The sequence below is a fragment of the Otolemur garnettii genome, unplaced genomic scaffold (assembly GCF_000181295.1).
Source record: "Otolemur garnettii isolate 467f Iridium unplaced genomic scaffold, OtoGar3 scaffold00031, whole genome shotgun sequence".
Classification (NCBI taxonomy): Eukaryota; Metazoa; Chordata; class Mammalia; order Primates; family Galagidae; genus Otolemur; species Otolemur garnettii.
The window spans coordinates 5534789-5549126 of NW_003852426.1; the positions used below are offsets into that span (position 1 = coordinate 5534789).

The 14338-nt window shown below is 43.7% G+C and overlaps 1 protein-coding gene across 2 annotated transcripts in view; it reads left to right on the plus strand.

Annotated features, from left to right (window-relative positions):
• UHRF1BP1 (UHRF1 binding protein 1) overlaps positions 1 to 14338 on the plus strand; it is an 83495-nt gene that overhangs the window by 45895 nt on the left and 23262 nt on the right. For both annotated transcript variants that reach the window (XM_023512888.1, XM_023512889.1), the window contains exons 5-10: positions 2176 to 2365; positions 2676 to 2816; positions 4712 to 4882; positions 5570 to 5762; positions 13085 to 13171; positions 13709 to 13879. In XM_023512888.1, coding sequence (XP_023368656.1) covers positions 2176 to 2365; positions 2676 to 2816; positions 4712 to 4882; positions 5570 to 5762; positions 13085 to 13171; positions 13709 to 13879 — 953 coding nt within the window. The remainder of the gene's footprint in view (positions 1 to 2175; positions 2366 to 2675; positions 2817 to 4711; positions 4883 to 5569; positions 5763 to 13084; positions 13172 to 13708; positions 13880 to 14338) is intronic.

A 14338-nucleotide genomic window follows, 5' to 3' on the forward strand; every position in this document is an offset into this window, starting at 1 on the left:
GGCTGGGGATTCAAACCCGCCACCTTAGGTGTACATGGCTGGCGCCTTAGCCGGTTGAGCTATAGGTGCCGAGCCTATTTATTTATTTTTAGAGACAGAATCTTACTTTATCACCCTCGGTTGAGTGCCGTGGTGTCACAGCTCATAGAAACCTCCAGCTCCTGGGCTTAGGTGATTCTTTTGCCTCAGCCTCCTGAGTAGGTGGGACTACATGCGCCCACCACAATGCCCAGCTATTTTTTTTGTTGCACTTTGGCCAGGGCTGGGTTCTAATCCACCACCCTGGGTATATGGGGCCAGCTCCCTACTCACTGAGCCACAGGCACTGGCCTGCCTGTACTTCTTTTATCTTTCCACTACCTTTGCAGAGTGTGCTCTGTCTTTGAAGATGTTACAGAAACCTTGTGTCTCCTTTCTGGTGTTATATTCATAGCCCATATCCAAATATTTATTCAGGTAGTTTGTAAGCTAGAAAAAACTATAAAATTCAACATAAAAAAAAGCTATAAAGTTCTTTCTTTCTGATAGGAAGGAGATTGTTTTTAGGTCAGCACTTTTTCTTTTATTGCATTCTTTTTTTGGGGGGGGGAGTACAGAGTCTCAAGCTATTGCCCTGGGTAGAGTGCCATGGCGTCACAGCTTACAGCAACCTCAAACTCTTGTGCTAAAGCAATTCTCTTGCCTCTGCCTCCCAAGTAACTAGTTCTGCAGGCACCCACCACAATGCCTTGCTATTTTGTTGTTGTTGTTACAGTTGTCATTGTTGTTTTAGCTGACCCTGGCCGGGTTCAAACCCACCATCCTCGGTGTATGTGGCTGGTACCCTACCCACTGAGCTACTGGTACTGCCTTATTCCATTCTTTTAAAAAAGAAAATTCCAATTAAAAAGAGTACTATAGGCTCAGCACTTGTAGCTCAGCTGCTAGGATGCCAGCCACATACACTGGAGCCGGTGGGTTAGAATCCAGCCCAGGCCTGCCAAACAACAGTGACAACTACAACAAAAAAATAGCCAAGCATTGTGGTGGGCACCTGTAGTCCTAGCTACTTGAGGAACTGAGGTAAGAGAATCATTTAAGCCCAAGAATTTGAGCTTGCTGTGTGCTGTGATGCCATGGCATTCTACTGAGAGCAACATAGTGAGACTCTGTCTCTCCAAAAAAAAAAAAAAGAGTACTGTAACTGGGTGCAGTAGCTCACACCTATAATCTTGGCAACTCAGGAAGCTGAAGTGGGAGTTTATTTGAGCCCAAAAGTTCGAAACCAGCCTGGGCAACATAGTAAGATCTTGTCTCTACTTTTTTTTTTTTTTTTTTTTTTGAGACAAGAGTCTCATTATATTGCCCTTGGTAGCGTACCATGGCATCACAGCTCACAGCAACCTCCAGCTCGAGGGCTTGTTATTCTCTTGCATTAGTCTCCAATGTAGCTGGGACTACAGGTGCCTGCCACAACTCCCAGCTATATTTTGGTTGTAGTTGCCATTGTTTTAAGCAGGCCCAGGATGGATTTGAACCTGTCAGCCCTGGCGTATGTGGCTGGCGCCATAGCCACTGAGCTTATGGGTGCCAAGCTTCTACATTTTTTTTTGAAACAGGGTCTCTGTTGCTCTGGGTAGAGTGCTGTGGCATCATAACTCACAGCAACCTCAAACTCTTGGGCTCAAGCAATTCTCTTGCCTCAACCTCTGGAGTAGCTGGGACTATTGCTTCTGCCACAATGCCCGTCTAGTTTTTTCCCTATTTTTAGTAGAGATGGGGTCTCAGTCTTGCTCAGTCTCGTTTTGAGTTGCTGACCTCAGGCAGTCCTCCCACCTTAGCCTCCTAGAGTGCTGGGATTACAGGCATGAGCCACCATGCCCTACTGTAGTGAGACCTTGTCTCTAGAAAAATTAGCAGGGTATGATGTCATGCACCTATAATCCTATCTACTTGGGAGGCTGAGGAGAGTGGATTACTTGAACCCAGCCATATGACTGCACTGCAGCCTGGGTAACAGAACATTGTTTCTAATTTGGGGAAAAAAATTAGAAATTTTATAAATATAAGAAATAGAAAGAAAAATAATCATCCATAGTTCTAACACCCAATAACTTAAATTGATGTCTTCCAGTGTAAAAACTATGCATAAAGTCTCAAATGATTCTGATCATTGGTCTTCCTTATTTGTTGTAGTGAATATGGCTTTGCTGAAAAGGTGGTGGAAGGAATGTTCATCATTGTCAATTCCATCACCATCAAGATTCATTCTAAGGCCTTCCATGCTTCTTTTGAATTGTGGCAACTCCAAGGGTATAGCGTCAACCCCAGCTGGCAGCAGAGTGATCTACGCCTCACTCGAATCACTGATCCCCACCGAGGAGAGGTAATAGCTAGTCACTGTCAAGGTAGAGTAGGGAGGAATTCAAAGTAGAATTAATTCTTAAAGGTATTATTCCTGCTTTGGGGATTTCCTTAAATGTTCCCCATTCCTGGGAATTCCAGAATCCTTTTCGTTCAATGTTCCTGTTACATCGTTTCCTCACTTATGGATTTTGATGCACTGTTTCCTATTGTTAGGATTACAACTGGGAGTGGTGGTAGTGTCTACCTTACCAGTGCTTTTCCCTTGGTCTTCCTGCCTCTTAACTAATTTCATCCACAGAATTAAAGAATTTTACTTTCTTTCCTACTAGGTTTTAACATTTAAGGAAATAACTTGGCAAACACTTCGAATTGAGGCAGATGCTACAGACAATGGTGATCAAGACCCAGTAACCACTCCATTGAGGCTTATTACCAACCAAGGCAGAATCCAAATAGCCCTGAAGAGAAGAGTAAGTATTTTCTGTGTTGATGAAAATGTCTATCTTTCGTTCTCTTAGGCGCCCTGGGAATTGGTATTCTTTCACTATTTAGTATGTTATTGACCTCTGGAATGACAGTTGAAGTGGGAGGGCCTAATATCCACTAGCGAGAGAACATTTCTACCTCCCTGTCTTTTTAGTTTTAGATACCACTTTTTTTTTTTTTTTTTTTTTTTGAGACAGAGTTTCATTTTTTGCCCAGGCTAGAGTGCCATGGCTTCAGCCTAGCTCACAGCAACCTCAAACTCCTGGATTCAAGCTATTCTCCTTCGTTAGCCTCCCAAGTAGCTGGGACTATAGACACCCACCCAGTGTCCGGTTCATTTTTCTATTTTTAGTAGAGATAGGGTCTTGCTCTTGCTTAGGCTGGGTCTCAAACTCCTGAGCTAAAGGGGTCCTCCCTCCTTGGCTCCTCAGAGTGGTAGGATTACAGGTGTGGGCTGGAAACTGATGCTGGCTGGAAACCACTTTTTTTTTTTTTTAGAACAGAGCCTCAAGCTGTCCCCCTGGGTAGAGTGCCGTGGCATTACAGCTCACAGCAACCTCCAACTCCTGGGCTCAAGCGAGTCTCCTGCCTCCGCCTCCCAAGTAGCTGGGACCACAGGCGCCTGCCACAACGCCCAGCTATTTTTTGGTTGCAGCCATCGTTGTTGTTTGGTGGGTCCGGGCTGGGGATTCGAACCCGCCACCTTAGGTGTACATGGCTGGTGCCTTAGCCGGTTGAGCTATAGGCGCCAAGCCAGGAAACCACATTTTTTATCCATATGTAGGGTCACTGACATAGACAGTTAACTGTGACTGCTTTTTTTTTTTTTTTTTGAGACAGGAGTCTCACTATGTCACCCTGGGTAGAGTGCTATCATGTCACAGCTCACAGCAACCTCAAACTCTTAGACTTAAGTGATTCTCTTGCATCAGCTTCCCAAGTAGATGGGACTACAGGTGCCAGCCACAACACCCAGCTATTTTTTGGTTGTGTTGTTGTTTGGCAGGCCCGGGCTGGATTCAAACCCTCCAACTCCTGTATATGTGGCTGGCACCCTAGCTGCTGAGCTACAGGCACTGAGCCTACTTTTTGTTAATTAAGCAAACTTCAGTAGTTTTGTAAGAAATTGACTCTACAAGGTGCTTGATGCTTTCCTTTCCCATACTGGAGATTGAACAGCCACCTTTGCAACTTATTGTGCATCAGTCACTTTGAGAAGCTGGAATGATACAAGGCAATAAACCTTATGTTCAGCCGATCGTGATCACGCTTGTAATCCTAGCACCCTGGGAGGCCAAGGCGAGTGGATTGCCCTGAGCTCAGAGGTTCGAGACCAGCATGAGCCAGAGTGAGACTCCATCTCTACCAAAAATCGCTGGGCGTTCTGGCAGGCGCCTGTAATCCCAGCTACTTAGGAGGCTGAGGCTAGAGAATCACTTAAACCCAAGGACACAAGGGTTGGTGGAGGTTGCTGTGAGCTATGATTTCAAAGTACTCTACTGAGGATCACAAAGTGAGACTCTGTCTCCATTAAAAAAAAGGAAATGAAAGCAAAATTAAAGGCTCGGCGCCTGTGGCTCAAGTGGCTAAGGTACCAGCCACATACACCTAAGGTGACGGGTTCGAATCCAGCCTGGGACCGCCAAACAACGACGGCTATAACCAAAAAATAGCTGGGCATTGTGGCGGGTGCCTGTGGTCCCAGCTACTTGGGAGGCTGAGGCAGGAGACTTGCTTGAGCCCAGGAGTTGGAGATTGCTGTGAGCTGTGATGCCATGGCACTCTACCCAGAGGGATAGCTTAAGGCTCTGTCTCAAAAAAAAAAAAAGAAAGCAAAATTAAAAAAAAATAAACCTTATGTTCTCTGTGGCCTGTATAGACCAAAGATTGCAATGTGATAGCCTCCAAGCTGATGTTCCTGTTGGATGACCTGCTCTGGGTGTTGACTGACTCACAGCTCAAGGCTATGATGAAGTATGCAGAGTCGCTGAGTGAAGCCATGGAGAAGTCAGCCCAACAAAGAAAAAGCCTGGCTCCTGAACCTATACAGGTTATAGACAAAACAGACACCTTTGGTGGCTAGAGAGACAATAAACCAGACCTAACTCATACCGATATAGGTGGGATCTAGACTTTATTTGGGGGAATTGTCGTTCACTTCTCGGCATTTATTGGCCATGTTTGCATCTCTAGATTTTCATTCTGTTCATTGGGTGCCTCCAGTGTGTTAGGTATACAATACTAGCCACCGGAGAGGAAAAATGGAATAAATTCTTGTTCCTGTCTTTGAGGCTCTCACTGCTTTGAAAGATGGACCATAAATGAGTTATTACAACATGGTCTGATAAGGGACGTAATAGAGGTAAACACTATGCCATGAGAGCACAAAGAAGAGAGGCATCTAACTACTTAGGCTGAAAGAGAGCATTTAGGGAAGACTTCTTAGAAGAGGCGTTTTAGCATCAGTCAACTAAGTCCTGGTGGGTGAGAGGTTGGAGGGCAATTCAGACTTCAGAACAGTACTCTGACAGTTACTAGAGTAATTATAATTAGGCTTTTTGGAGTTTGTGTTATTTAGTTGGAATAAACCTAAGTGAGCTGCCAGGCAAACACCTATGAGAGGGAAGGGGCAACTTCCTAAATTGTGATTTTTTTTTTCAGGCTAAACTAAAGCTTGAAACCTACAGAGGAGACTTTCAGGTTCTGGAGTTCTTGTTTTTCTCTCTTAAACATGTAGATTACTCCACCTGCTCCCAGTGCTCAGCAGTCCTGGGCCCAGGCGTTTGGTAGCAGCCAGGCCAACAGCAATAGCAGCAGCAGCCGCCTCAGCCAATACTTTGAGAAATTTGATGTGAAAGAGTCTTCCTATCATCTGCTTATCTCCCGCTTGGATCTGCACATTTGTGATGATAGCCAGTCACGAGAGCCAGGTACCTACCGAATGAGGCCTGAGCCTGGGCTTGGTGGTCCACATCACTGTGTAGCTCTGGGAAAAGCTTAGAAATGAAGTCTCTTTTCCAGAGTGGGTTGGCTTCCCTTAATTATAGGCATTCTTGGACTTCAGCTTTCTTGTAGTTGCTCTCTCTGTTAGTTTAAGGAAGTGCTCTTCAGCCTTTAGGATACAATAGAATCATTTGTCATTTTTAATAACATACAGATGTTAGGCCTCTCCCCAAACCTCACTGAATCAGAATCTTTAATAGTAGTGTTCAAGTGATGGTAGAGTGAACTTATTTTTTCTCTCCCCAGAGTCTCTTGGGCAATGCTAATAATTGCCAGAGGTTGAGAACCACTGGAATAAGATTTTAGGAAAGTTAATTCAATTATATTTAAACCTCAGAATTTTCAGGGTTTTTTTTTTTGTTTTGTTTTGTTTTGTTTTTTGAGACAGAGCCTCAAGCTGTCGCCCTGGGTAGAGTGCTATGGCATCACAGCTCATAGCAACCTCCAACTCCTGGCCTCAAGTGATTCTCCTGCCTCTGCCTCTCAAGTAGCTGGGACTATAGGCACCTGCCGCAATGCCTGGCTATTTTTTGCAGTTTTTGGCCAGGGCTGGGTTTGAACCCACCACCTCTGGCATATGTGGCTGGTGCCCTACTCCTTTGAGCCACAGGTGCCACCCAGCAGCCATCATTGTTGTTTGGCGGGCCCAGGCTGGATTCGAACCCACCAACTCCAGGGTATGTGGCTGGTGCCTTAGTCACTTGAGCCACAGGTGGCAAGCCGAATTTTCAGAGTTTTGAGTCATTTAAAATATTTATTGTGTGTCAGTGTGCTCTCCCTAAGCAGGGAGGTTATTCTGTTTGTGTTCTTGTCATACTCAGAGCAATTGGTATTATATACATACATACATTTATTCAAAATGGAAAAAAATGTAATTGACTCCTTTCTTCTGAGCCTAGGGAAAATCATTTAAGCTTTATCAGTTTCCTCATTTGTGAAGTTGAGTTAAATCGTATCTTACTTGTTCACTTTGAAGATCGAATCAAATCATATTTTATTCATTTATCTTACTAGGTTCAAATGAGATACTAAATTTGAAATGGCAGATATTAGGCATTATTACTCTGTTGCTTCTTCTTTCCATACTGTCTCTGATCTTTTTTTTTGTTTCTTTCCTTTGTTTAGAAATAGTGTCTTGCTCTCTTGCCCAGCTAGAGTGCAGTGGTACAATCATAGCTCACTACAATTGTGAACTCTTGGGCTTGATTAATCTTCCCACCTCAGCCACCTGAGTAGCTATAGGTGTATGTCACTACACCTAGCCAACTTTTTAAATTTTTTGTAGAGATAGGATCTTGCTATGATGTCCAGGCTAGTCTCAAACTATTGGCCTCAAGTGATCCTTGGCACCCTCAAGGCTGAGATTGTAAGTGTGAGCTAACATGCCCAACCTTTATGTTCCTGTTATACTCCCCTTCGTCACCAGCTCTTGGTTTCGGTGCTCACATATGGTTGCTTTTTCCCTTCCTGCCTTATCTTCTCTGAAGGCTGTTTGCCTCTTAATAAGACCTTAATAAGACCTCAATTTCCTTGGGGGACCTACCTATTCTTTTCCTTTTTTCCAGGGGGTACCAAGCAGCACTGCCTCTGCTTAGCTATTCCTTGATCTTGAAGTAATTTTAACCACTCTCTACTCTCATTCTGAGAGGGAAGAAAGGAGCAATGACAGCATAAAGATTACTTCTGCCTGGGGCCAGGCACAGTGGCTCATGCCTATAATCCTAGTACTCTGGGAGGCCAAGGCAGGTGGATTGCTTGTGCTCAGAATTTTGAGACCAGCCTGAGCCAGAGCAAGACCCAGTCTCTAAAACTAGCCAGGCATTGTGTCAGGCACTTATAGTCCCACCTACTTGGAGGCTGAGGCAGGAGAAATCACTTCAGCCTAAGAGTTTGAGAATCCTGTGAGCTGTGACACCACATTACTCTACTGAGGGTGGCAAAGTGAGACTCTTTCCCCAAAAAAGAAAAAAAAAGATTGCCTTCACCACCACAGTAAATAATCATCACTCACTCATTTAGGAAGTTCATTACTAAAATGATTATTATTTTATTTGGTCATTTCATCAAAAAGTTACATGAAGGCTTTGGGTGTTTGGTTGGCTGGTTTTGTTTTTAATCCTTTCAGAAGTCTAAATTAAGAATACTTTTTTTTTTGAGACAGAGCCTCAAGCTGTCGCCCTAGGTAGAGTGCTATGGCATCACAGCTCACAGCAACCTCCAACTCCTAGGCTCAAGTGATTCTCCTGCCTCCGCCTCCCAAGCAGCTAGAACCACAGGCGCCTACCACAACGCCCAGCTATTTTTTGGTTGCAGCCTTAATTGCTGTTTGGCAGGCCTGGGATGGACTCGACCCGCCAGCTCAGGTGTATGTGGCTGGTGCCTTAGCTGCTTGAGCCACAGGCGTGAGCCAAGAATACATTATTGATGAGCAGTGTCTGTGGCTCAGTGAGTAGGGCACCGGCCCCATATACTGAGGGTGGTGGGTTCACCCTGGCCAAACTGCAACAAAAAAATAGCCAGGTGTTGTGGCGGGTGCCTGTAGTCCTAGCTACTTGGGAGGCTGAGGCAAGAGAATCGCCTAAGCCCAAGAGCTGGAGGTTGCTATGAGCTGTGACACTATGGCACTCTACTGAGGGCGACAAAGTGAAACTCTATCTAAGAAAAAAAAAGAATGCATTATTGAGAGTTTTATCCTTTTGCCTCATGAAGGGTATATAGTACTGTTTTCAAGTGCCAGGGTCCTGTAATTCCTGTAAGCACCAGTGAATGAATAGCTATAGCATTTATTAATTAAACCAAATTAGTCTACTTATGGAATTTAAGAAAGTTTTTGATGAGATATTTTAAAATGCCTACTATATCCAGGTATGGTGTATTACTTGTGAAGGGTCAGAGAACAGGGGGAATTCTTATAATTTTGATTCTTCCCCTTGGATCTGGAGAGAAAGGGAAAGGGAGAACTAGGTGGTACAGAAAGAGCTTTAAAATTCTCTGGAGTTGGCAGTGCCTGTGGCTCAGTGAGAAGGGTAGGGGGTTCAAACCTGGTCCCGGCCAAACTGCAACAAAAAAAATAGCCAGGCGTTGTGGTGGGCACCTGTAGTCCCAGCTACCCAGGAGGCTGAGGCAAGAGAATCACCTAAGCCCAAGAGCTGGAGGTTGCTGTGAGCTGTGACGCCATGGCACTCTATCAAGGTTGACAAAGTGAGACTCTGTCTCTAAAAAAAAAAAAAAAAAATTCTCCAGAGTTGTTCTGTCCAGTGCAGTGGACGCTAAGTCACATGTAACAATTGAGCACTTAAAATGTGGCTGATCCAAACTGAGATGTTGGATTTATAAATACATGTTGGATTTCAAAGATACGGTATAAACAGAAGGTGTAAAATTCCTCAGTAATTATTTTCATATTGATTACATATTTAAATAATATTTTGGGTATATTGGTTTAAAGTATATATTATTAAAATTAATTTGACTTTTGAAAACCTTTTTCATGTAGCTGTTACGTAATGTAGGTTGGGTGTGGTGGCTCACGCTTATAATCTGAGTACTCTGGGAGACTCAGGTAGGAGTATCACTAGACCTCAGGAGTTAGAGATCAACCTAAGCAAGAGTAAGACCCTGTCTGTACTCAAAATAAAAAATTTAGCTTTATGTGGTGGCATGCATGTAGTCCCAGCTACTTGGGAGGCCGAGGCAGGAGGATTAATTAAACCCAGAGGATTACTTTAGCCCAGATGTTTGTGGTTGCTGTGAGCTATGATTATACCATTGCACTCCAGCCTAAGTAACAGAGTGATACTTTGTCTCAAAAAAAAAAAATTTTTACTTATATGGCTCACATTACATTTCTTTTTTGGTATTTTTTTTTTTTTTTTTGCAGTTTTTGGCCAGAGCTGGGTTAGAACCCCCCACCTCTGGCATATGGGGATGGCGCCCTACCCCTTTGAGCCACAGGCGCTGCCCCACTTTTTTTTCTTTTTGCAATTGAGTCTCACTGTGTTACCCAGGCTGGTTTCAAATTCCTAGGCTCAAGTAATCCTTCTGCCTTACACTCTTGCATAGCTGGGACTACCGGTATGTGCCACTGAGCCCAGCTCATATTGTATTTCCATTAGATAAAATTGCAGTAGAGTTGTCTGTCCAATATGGTAGCCACTAGCCACATGTGGCTATTAAAATTAAAATGAATTAAAATTAGTTCATCTGTGCTAGCCACATTTCAAGTGCTCAGTATATAATATATAAGCCATGGAACATGTTCATCATCACAGAAAATTCTGTTGAGCAGAGCTGCTCCAAGAACTACTTGAAAGCTGCATCTACTGTTTTTTTTTTAATAAGGGATATGATAGCTGAGATCTTGGGACTGCCAACTAACACATGCTCACTTACCCATGGTATTAGAGGTGAATTGATTGGAAATTTGATAGATCATTGGTGTTAGATTGGCTTGAAGTGGGATAACACTGTTTCTTAAAGCCAAACTAACGCAGCTTAGACTTCAGGCTTCTGAGAGGAGGTTGGTAGATTGATGGGAAAAAGTATCACCTGCCTTTTTTTTTTTTGAGGCAGAGTCTCAAGTTGTCGCCCTTGGTAGAGTGCTATGGTGTCACAGCTCATAGCAACCTCAAACTCTTAAGTGATTCTCTTGCCTCAGCCTCCCAACTAACTGGGAGTACAGGCGCCTGCCACAACGTCCGGCTATTTTTTGGTTATAGTTGTCATTGTTGCTTGGCAGGCCTGAGCTGGATTCGAACCCACCAGCTCCAGTGTATGTGGCTGGTGCCCTAGGCACTTGAGCTATAGGTGCTGAGCCTTTTTTAACCTTTCTTCAAGATAAAGTCTGTGAGTCAAAAACTTGCATTATTTCTCCTCCCCTCCCTCTCCCTTGTCTTTTCTTCTCTTTTTTTAATTTGAGACAGTATCTCTTTGTCATCCAGGTTGGAGTGTAGTGGTGTAGTAATAGCTTGCTGCAGCTTCAAACTTCCATTATAAAAAAAGTGTCTAGGGGCGGCGCCTGTGGCTCACAGGAGTAGGGCACCGGCCCCCGTATACCAGAGGTGGTGGGTTCGAACCTGGCCCTGGCCAAAAACTGCAAAAAAAAAAAAAAAAGTGTCTAGGGGTGGTGCTTGTGGCTCAGTAGGTAGCGTGCTGGCCCCATATACTGAGGGTGGTGGGTTCAAACCTGGCCCTGGCTAAAATGCAACCAAAAATAGCCAAGTGTTGTGGTGGGTGCCTGTAGTCCCAGCTACTTGGGAGGCTGAGGCAAGAGAACCGCCTAAGCCAAAGAGTTTGAGGTTGCTGTGAGCTGTGACTCTACAAGCCAAAGAGTTTGAGGGTGCTGTGAGCTGTGACTTTATGGCAGTCTACCAAGGTCAATATAGTGAGACTCTGACTCAAAAAAAAAAATGTGTCTAGGCTGGCATTGTGGGTCACACCTGTAATTGTAGCACTCTGGAAGGCTGAGATGGGTGGATTACTTGAGTAGAGGAGTTTGAGACCAGCTTGAGCAAGAGTGAGACCCCATCTCTACTAAAAATAGAAAAACTATTACCTGGGTGTTGTGGTGGGTGCCTGTTGTCCCAGCTACTTGAGAGGCTGAGGCAGGAGGATTCCTTAAGCCTAAGAGTTTGAGGTTCCTGTGAGCTATGATGAAGCCAGGGCATACTACCCAGGGCAACAGAGTGAGACTGTGTCTCAAAAAAAAGAAGAAAAGAGACTGGGCATGGTGGCTCATGCCTATAATCCTAGCACTCTGGGAGGATGAGGCAGGTGGATTGCTTGAGCTTAGAAGTTCATGACCAGTCTGAGCAAGAGCAAGACCTCATGTCTAAAAATACGTGGGCATTATAGCAGGTGCCTGTAATCCCAGCTACTTGGAGGCTGAGGTAAGAGTATCAGTTGAATCCAAGAGTTTGAGGTTGCTGTGACCTGTGATGCCACAACATTCCACCGAGGGTGACAAAGTGAGACTCTGTCTCAAAGAAAAAAAATGTCTAAAAAGGTTCCCGGGGTGGGGGTGATTATGAAGAAAAGGTTAAGAAACAGAAGCACTTGTGTAAGTGAATCTCTTGATAGGAAGATTATTAGTCCAGAATTTGGGATGGCAAAATCTAGATTAAATGGAAATGACACTAATGGGTGGAAATATACCAACTGACACCTAGAGGATTCCATAGTATTTACTTTCCTTCATTTCTGTGGTGTTTGCCCTTGTATACACTAGTACGGGACAGGTTGGAAATACAGAATAGTGTGGTGTAGACAATACACATATGTAGAAGAAATAGTGCCAGCTTTTACAATCCTTTAGTCTAATTGGAGAGATAAGATAGAAACATTGGGCTTGGCACCCGTCGCATAATGGTTATGGCGCCAGCCATGTACACCGAGGGTGGCGGGTTTGAACTGGCCTGGGCCAGCTAAACAACTGCAACAAAAAAAATAGCTGAGTGTTGCAGATGCCTGTAGTCCCAGCTACTTGGGAGGCTGAGGCAAGAGAATCGCTTAAGCCCAAGAGTTTGAGGTTCCCCTGAGCTGTGATGCTATGGCACTCAAAAGGGTAGGTCGCCGGCCCCATAGCACTGAGGTGGTGGGTTCAAACCCAGCCTAAAACTCAAAAAAAAAAAAAAAAAAAAAAAGATAGAAACATGGGAAGTTCATTTATTAAGTAAGAATTAAATGTAAATTCAAGATAAACATAATGTAATATTTGACTTACTGCTAAAAATCCAAATTTACTTCCAATTTGCTATATGTTTATTTTATAATGTCCTGTGTATGCAGTGCTTTTAGTACATGTAGTATATAATGATTGTCTAATATTGCGGCTCTAACTCTGAGGACAAGACATGAAAGGAAGTCTTATGAGTTTTTATTTTTTGGTAATTTAGGTTATACTTCTTTAGCTGTTGTGTTGAAGGATGTTAATACTAGTACTATGAGGGTTGGGGGAACTGGTCAGTCAAGATCAGGATTCCTGAATCCTGAGTTTTGTAGTTTCTTTTGTGTTCCTGAAAATATAGCAGTCATTTACAGAGATAATGGAATATACTTCCTTTTAGATTTTTTAGAGCATGCTTATTTGCTATTGTAACCCAAAAGAAGGGGCCCTCAGCTTTGCAAACCACTTGACAGCAGGGCCTTTTAGCTGCACTGTGTTATCAGCTGCTTCAATAGGACTTTTCATTGCTACAGGTGGTGTTTTGGCTGTTCTTCCACTGCTATTCATCTATATTTTTTTTTATAGGTGTCTCTGCAAACAGACTCACAGGTGGTGCCATGCAGCTTACCTTCCGCAAGATGGCATTTGACTATTACCCCTTCCACTGGGCAGGTTAGGAGAATTCTGGATGGGGTCAGTTCTAGCATAGTCAACATAGTGATGGCAGACTCCTGGGTTTATCCCTGACTGCTCAGTAGGAGGCTGCAAGGAATTGCAGCATGCTCAGAGAGGTATAGATAATACTCCTCTTCAAGAGGACATCTTCTAGAAACCTGCAGGGTCCACTACTAATGATTCTTTATCAGTGATAAAGGAAATGATAAGAGGAAGTGGGAGGAGAGTTGTTCCTGAGATGTTGCATTTGAGTCTACTCTCAACCCTGCACACTCACTAGTTTTAGAACCTCTACTGTAGTTCATCGTCAAAGATGGCAGCAGTCAGTAGCTGGCCTTTAGGGAGCCTTATGGGAAAAAATTACATATGGAATTTAGAAGAACTTGGGAACTCTCATTGTATAATTTTGCTTTATCCAAGAGATTTCTGGTTTGGGGGTGAGGAATCAGATTCTGGACTATACTGGCAGAGGGAAAAATTGGAACATTGGATCATGATCTTGGGCTAAAATTCTTTTGCTTCTTTGTTGACTAGGTGATAGCTGCAAACACTGGGTACGGTACTGTGAGGCCATGGAAACTCGAGCCCAGTGGGCCCAGAAGCTGGTGATGGAATTTCAGAGTAAAATGGAGAAGTGGCATGAGGAGATGCATCTGAAATCACCCTGGCACCTGGGGGTAGACTCTCCCTTCCGGAGGAAAGCAGGTTGGTTATGAGAAGGGAGGATTCCAGTTACTTAGCCCCTTACTATTTATCTTTTTTTTTTTAATTAATTTTTTTTTTTAATAGTAAAAGGGTCTTGCCCTATAGTCTAGGCAGCAGTGCAGTGCATGGTTGTAGCTTATTGCAGCCCTGAACTTCTGGACTGAAACTGTCCTCCTGCTTCTGTCTCCCAGGTAGTTACAACTGCAAGTACATGCCACTACATCCCAGTAATTTTTCTATTTTTTTGTAGGAAAGAGGTCATCTTGCTGTATTGCTCAGGATAGTTTTGAACTACTGAGCTCAAGTGATCCTCCTGCCTCAGCCTCCTAGGGTGCTAAGCCACATTGTGTAATTATTATCTTTGAATAACCAATGGAGATACAGCGGTAAACTAGCTAATAACTCCAACTTTACCTCATGGAGAGACATCAGTGACTTTTTTTTTTTTTTTTTTTGAGA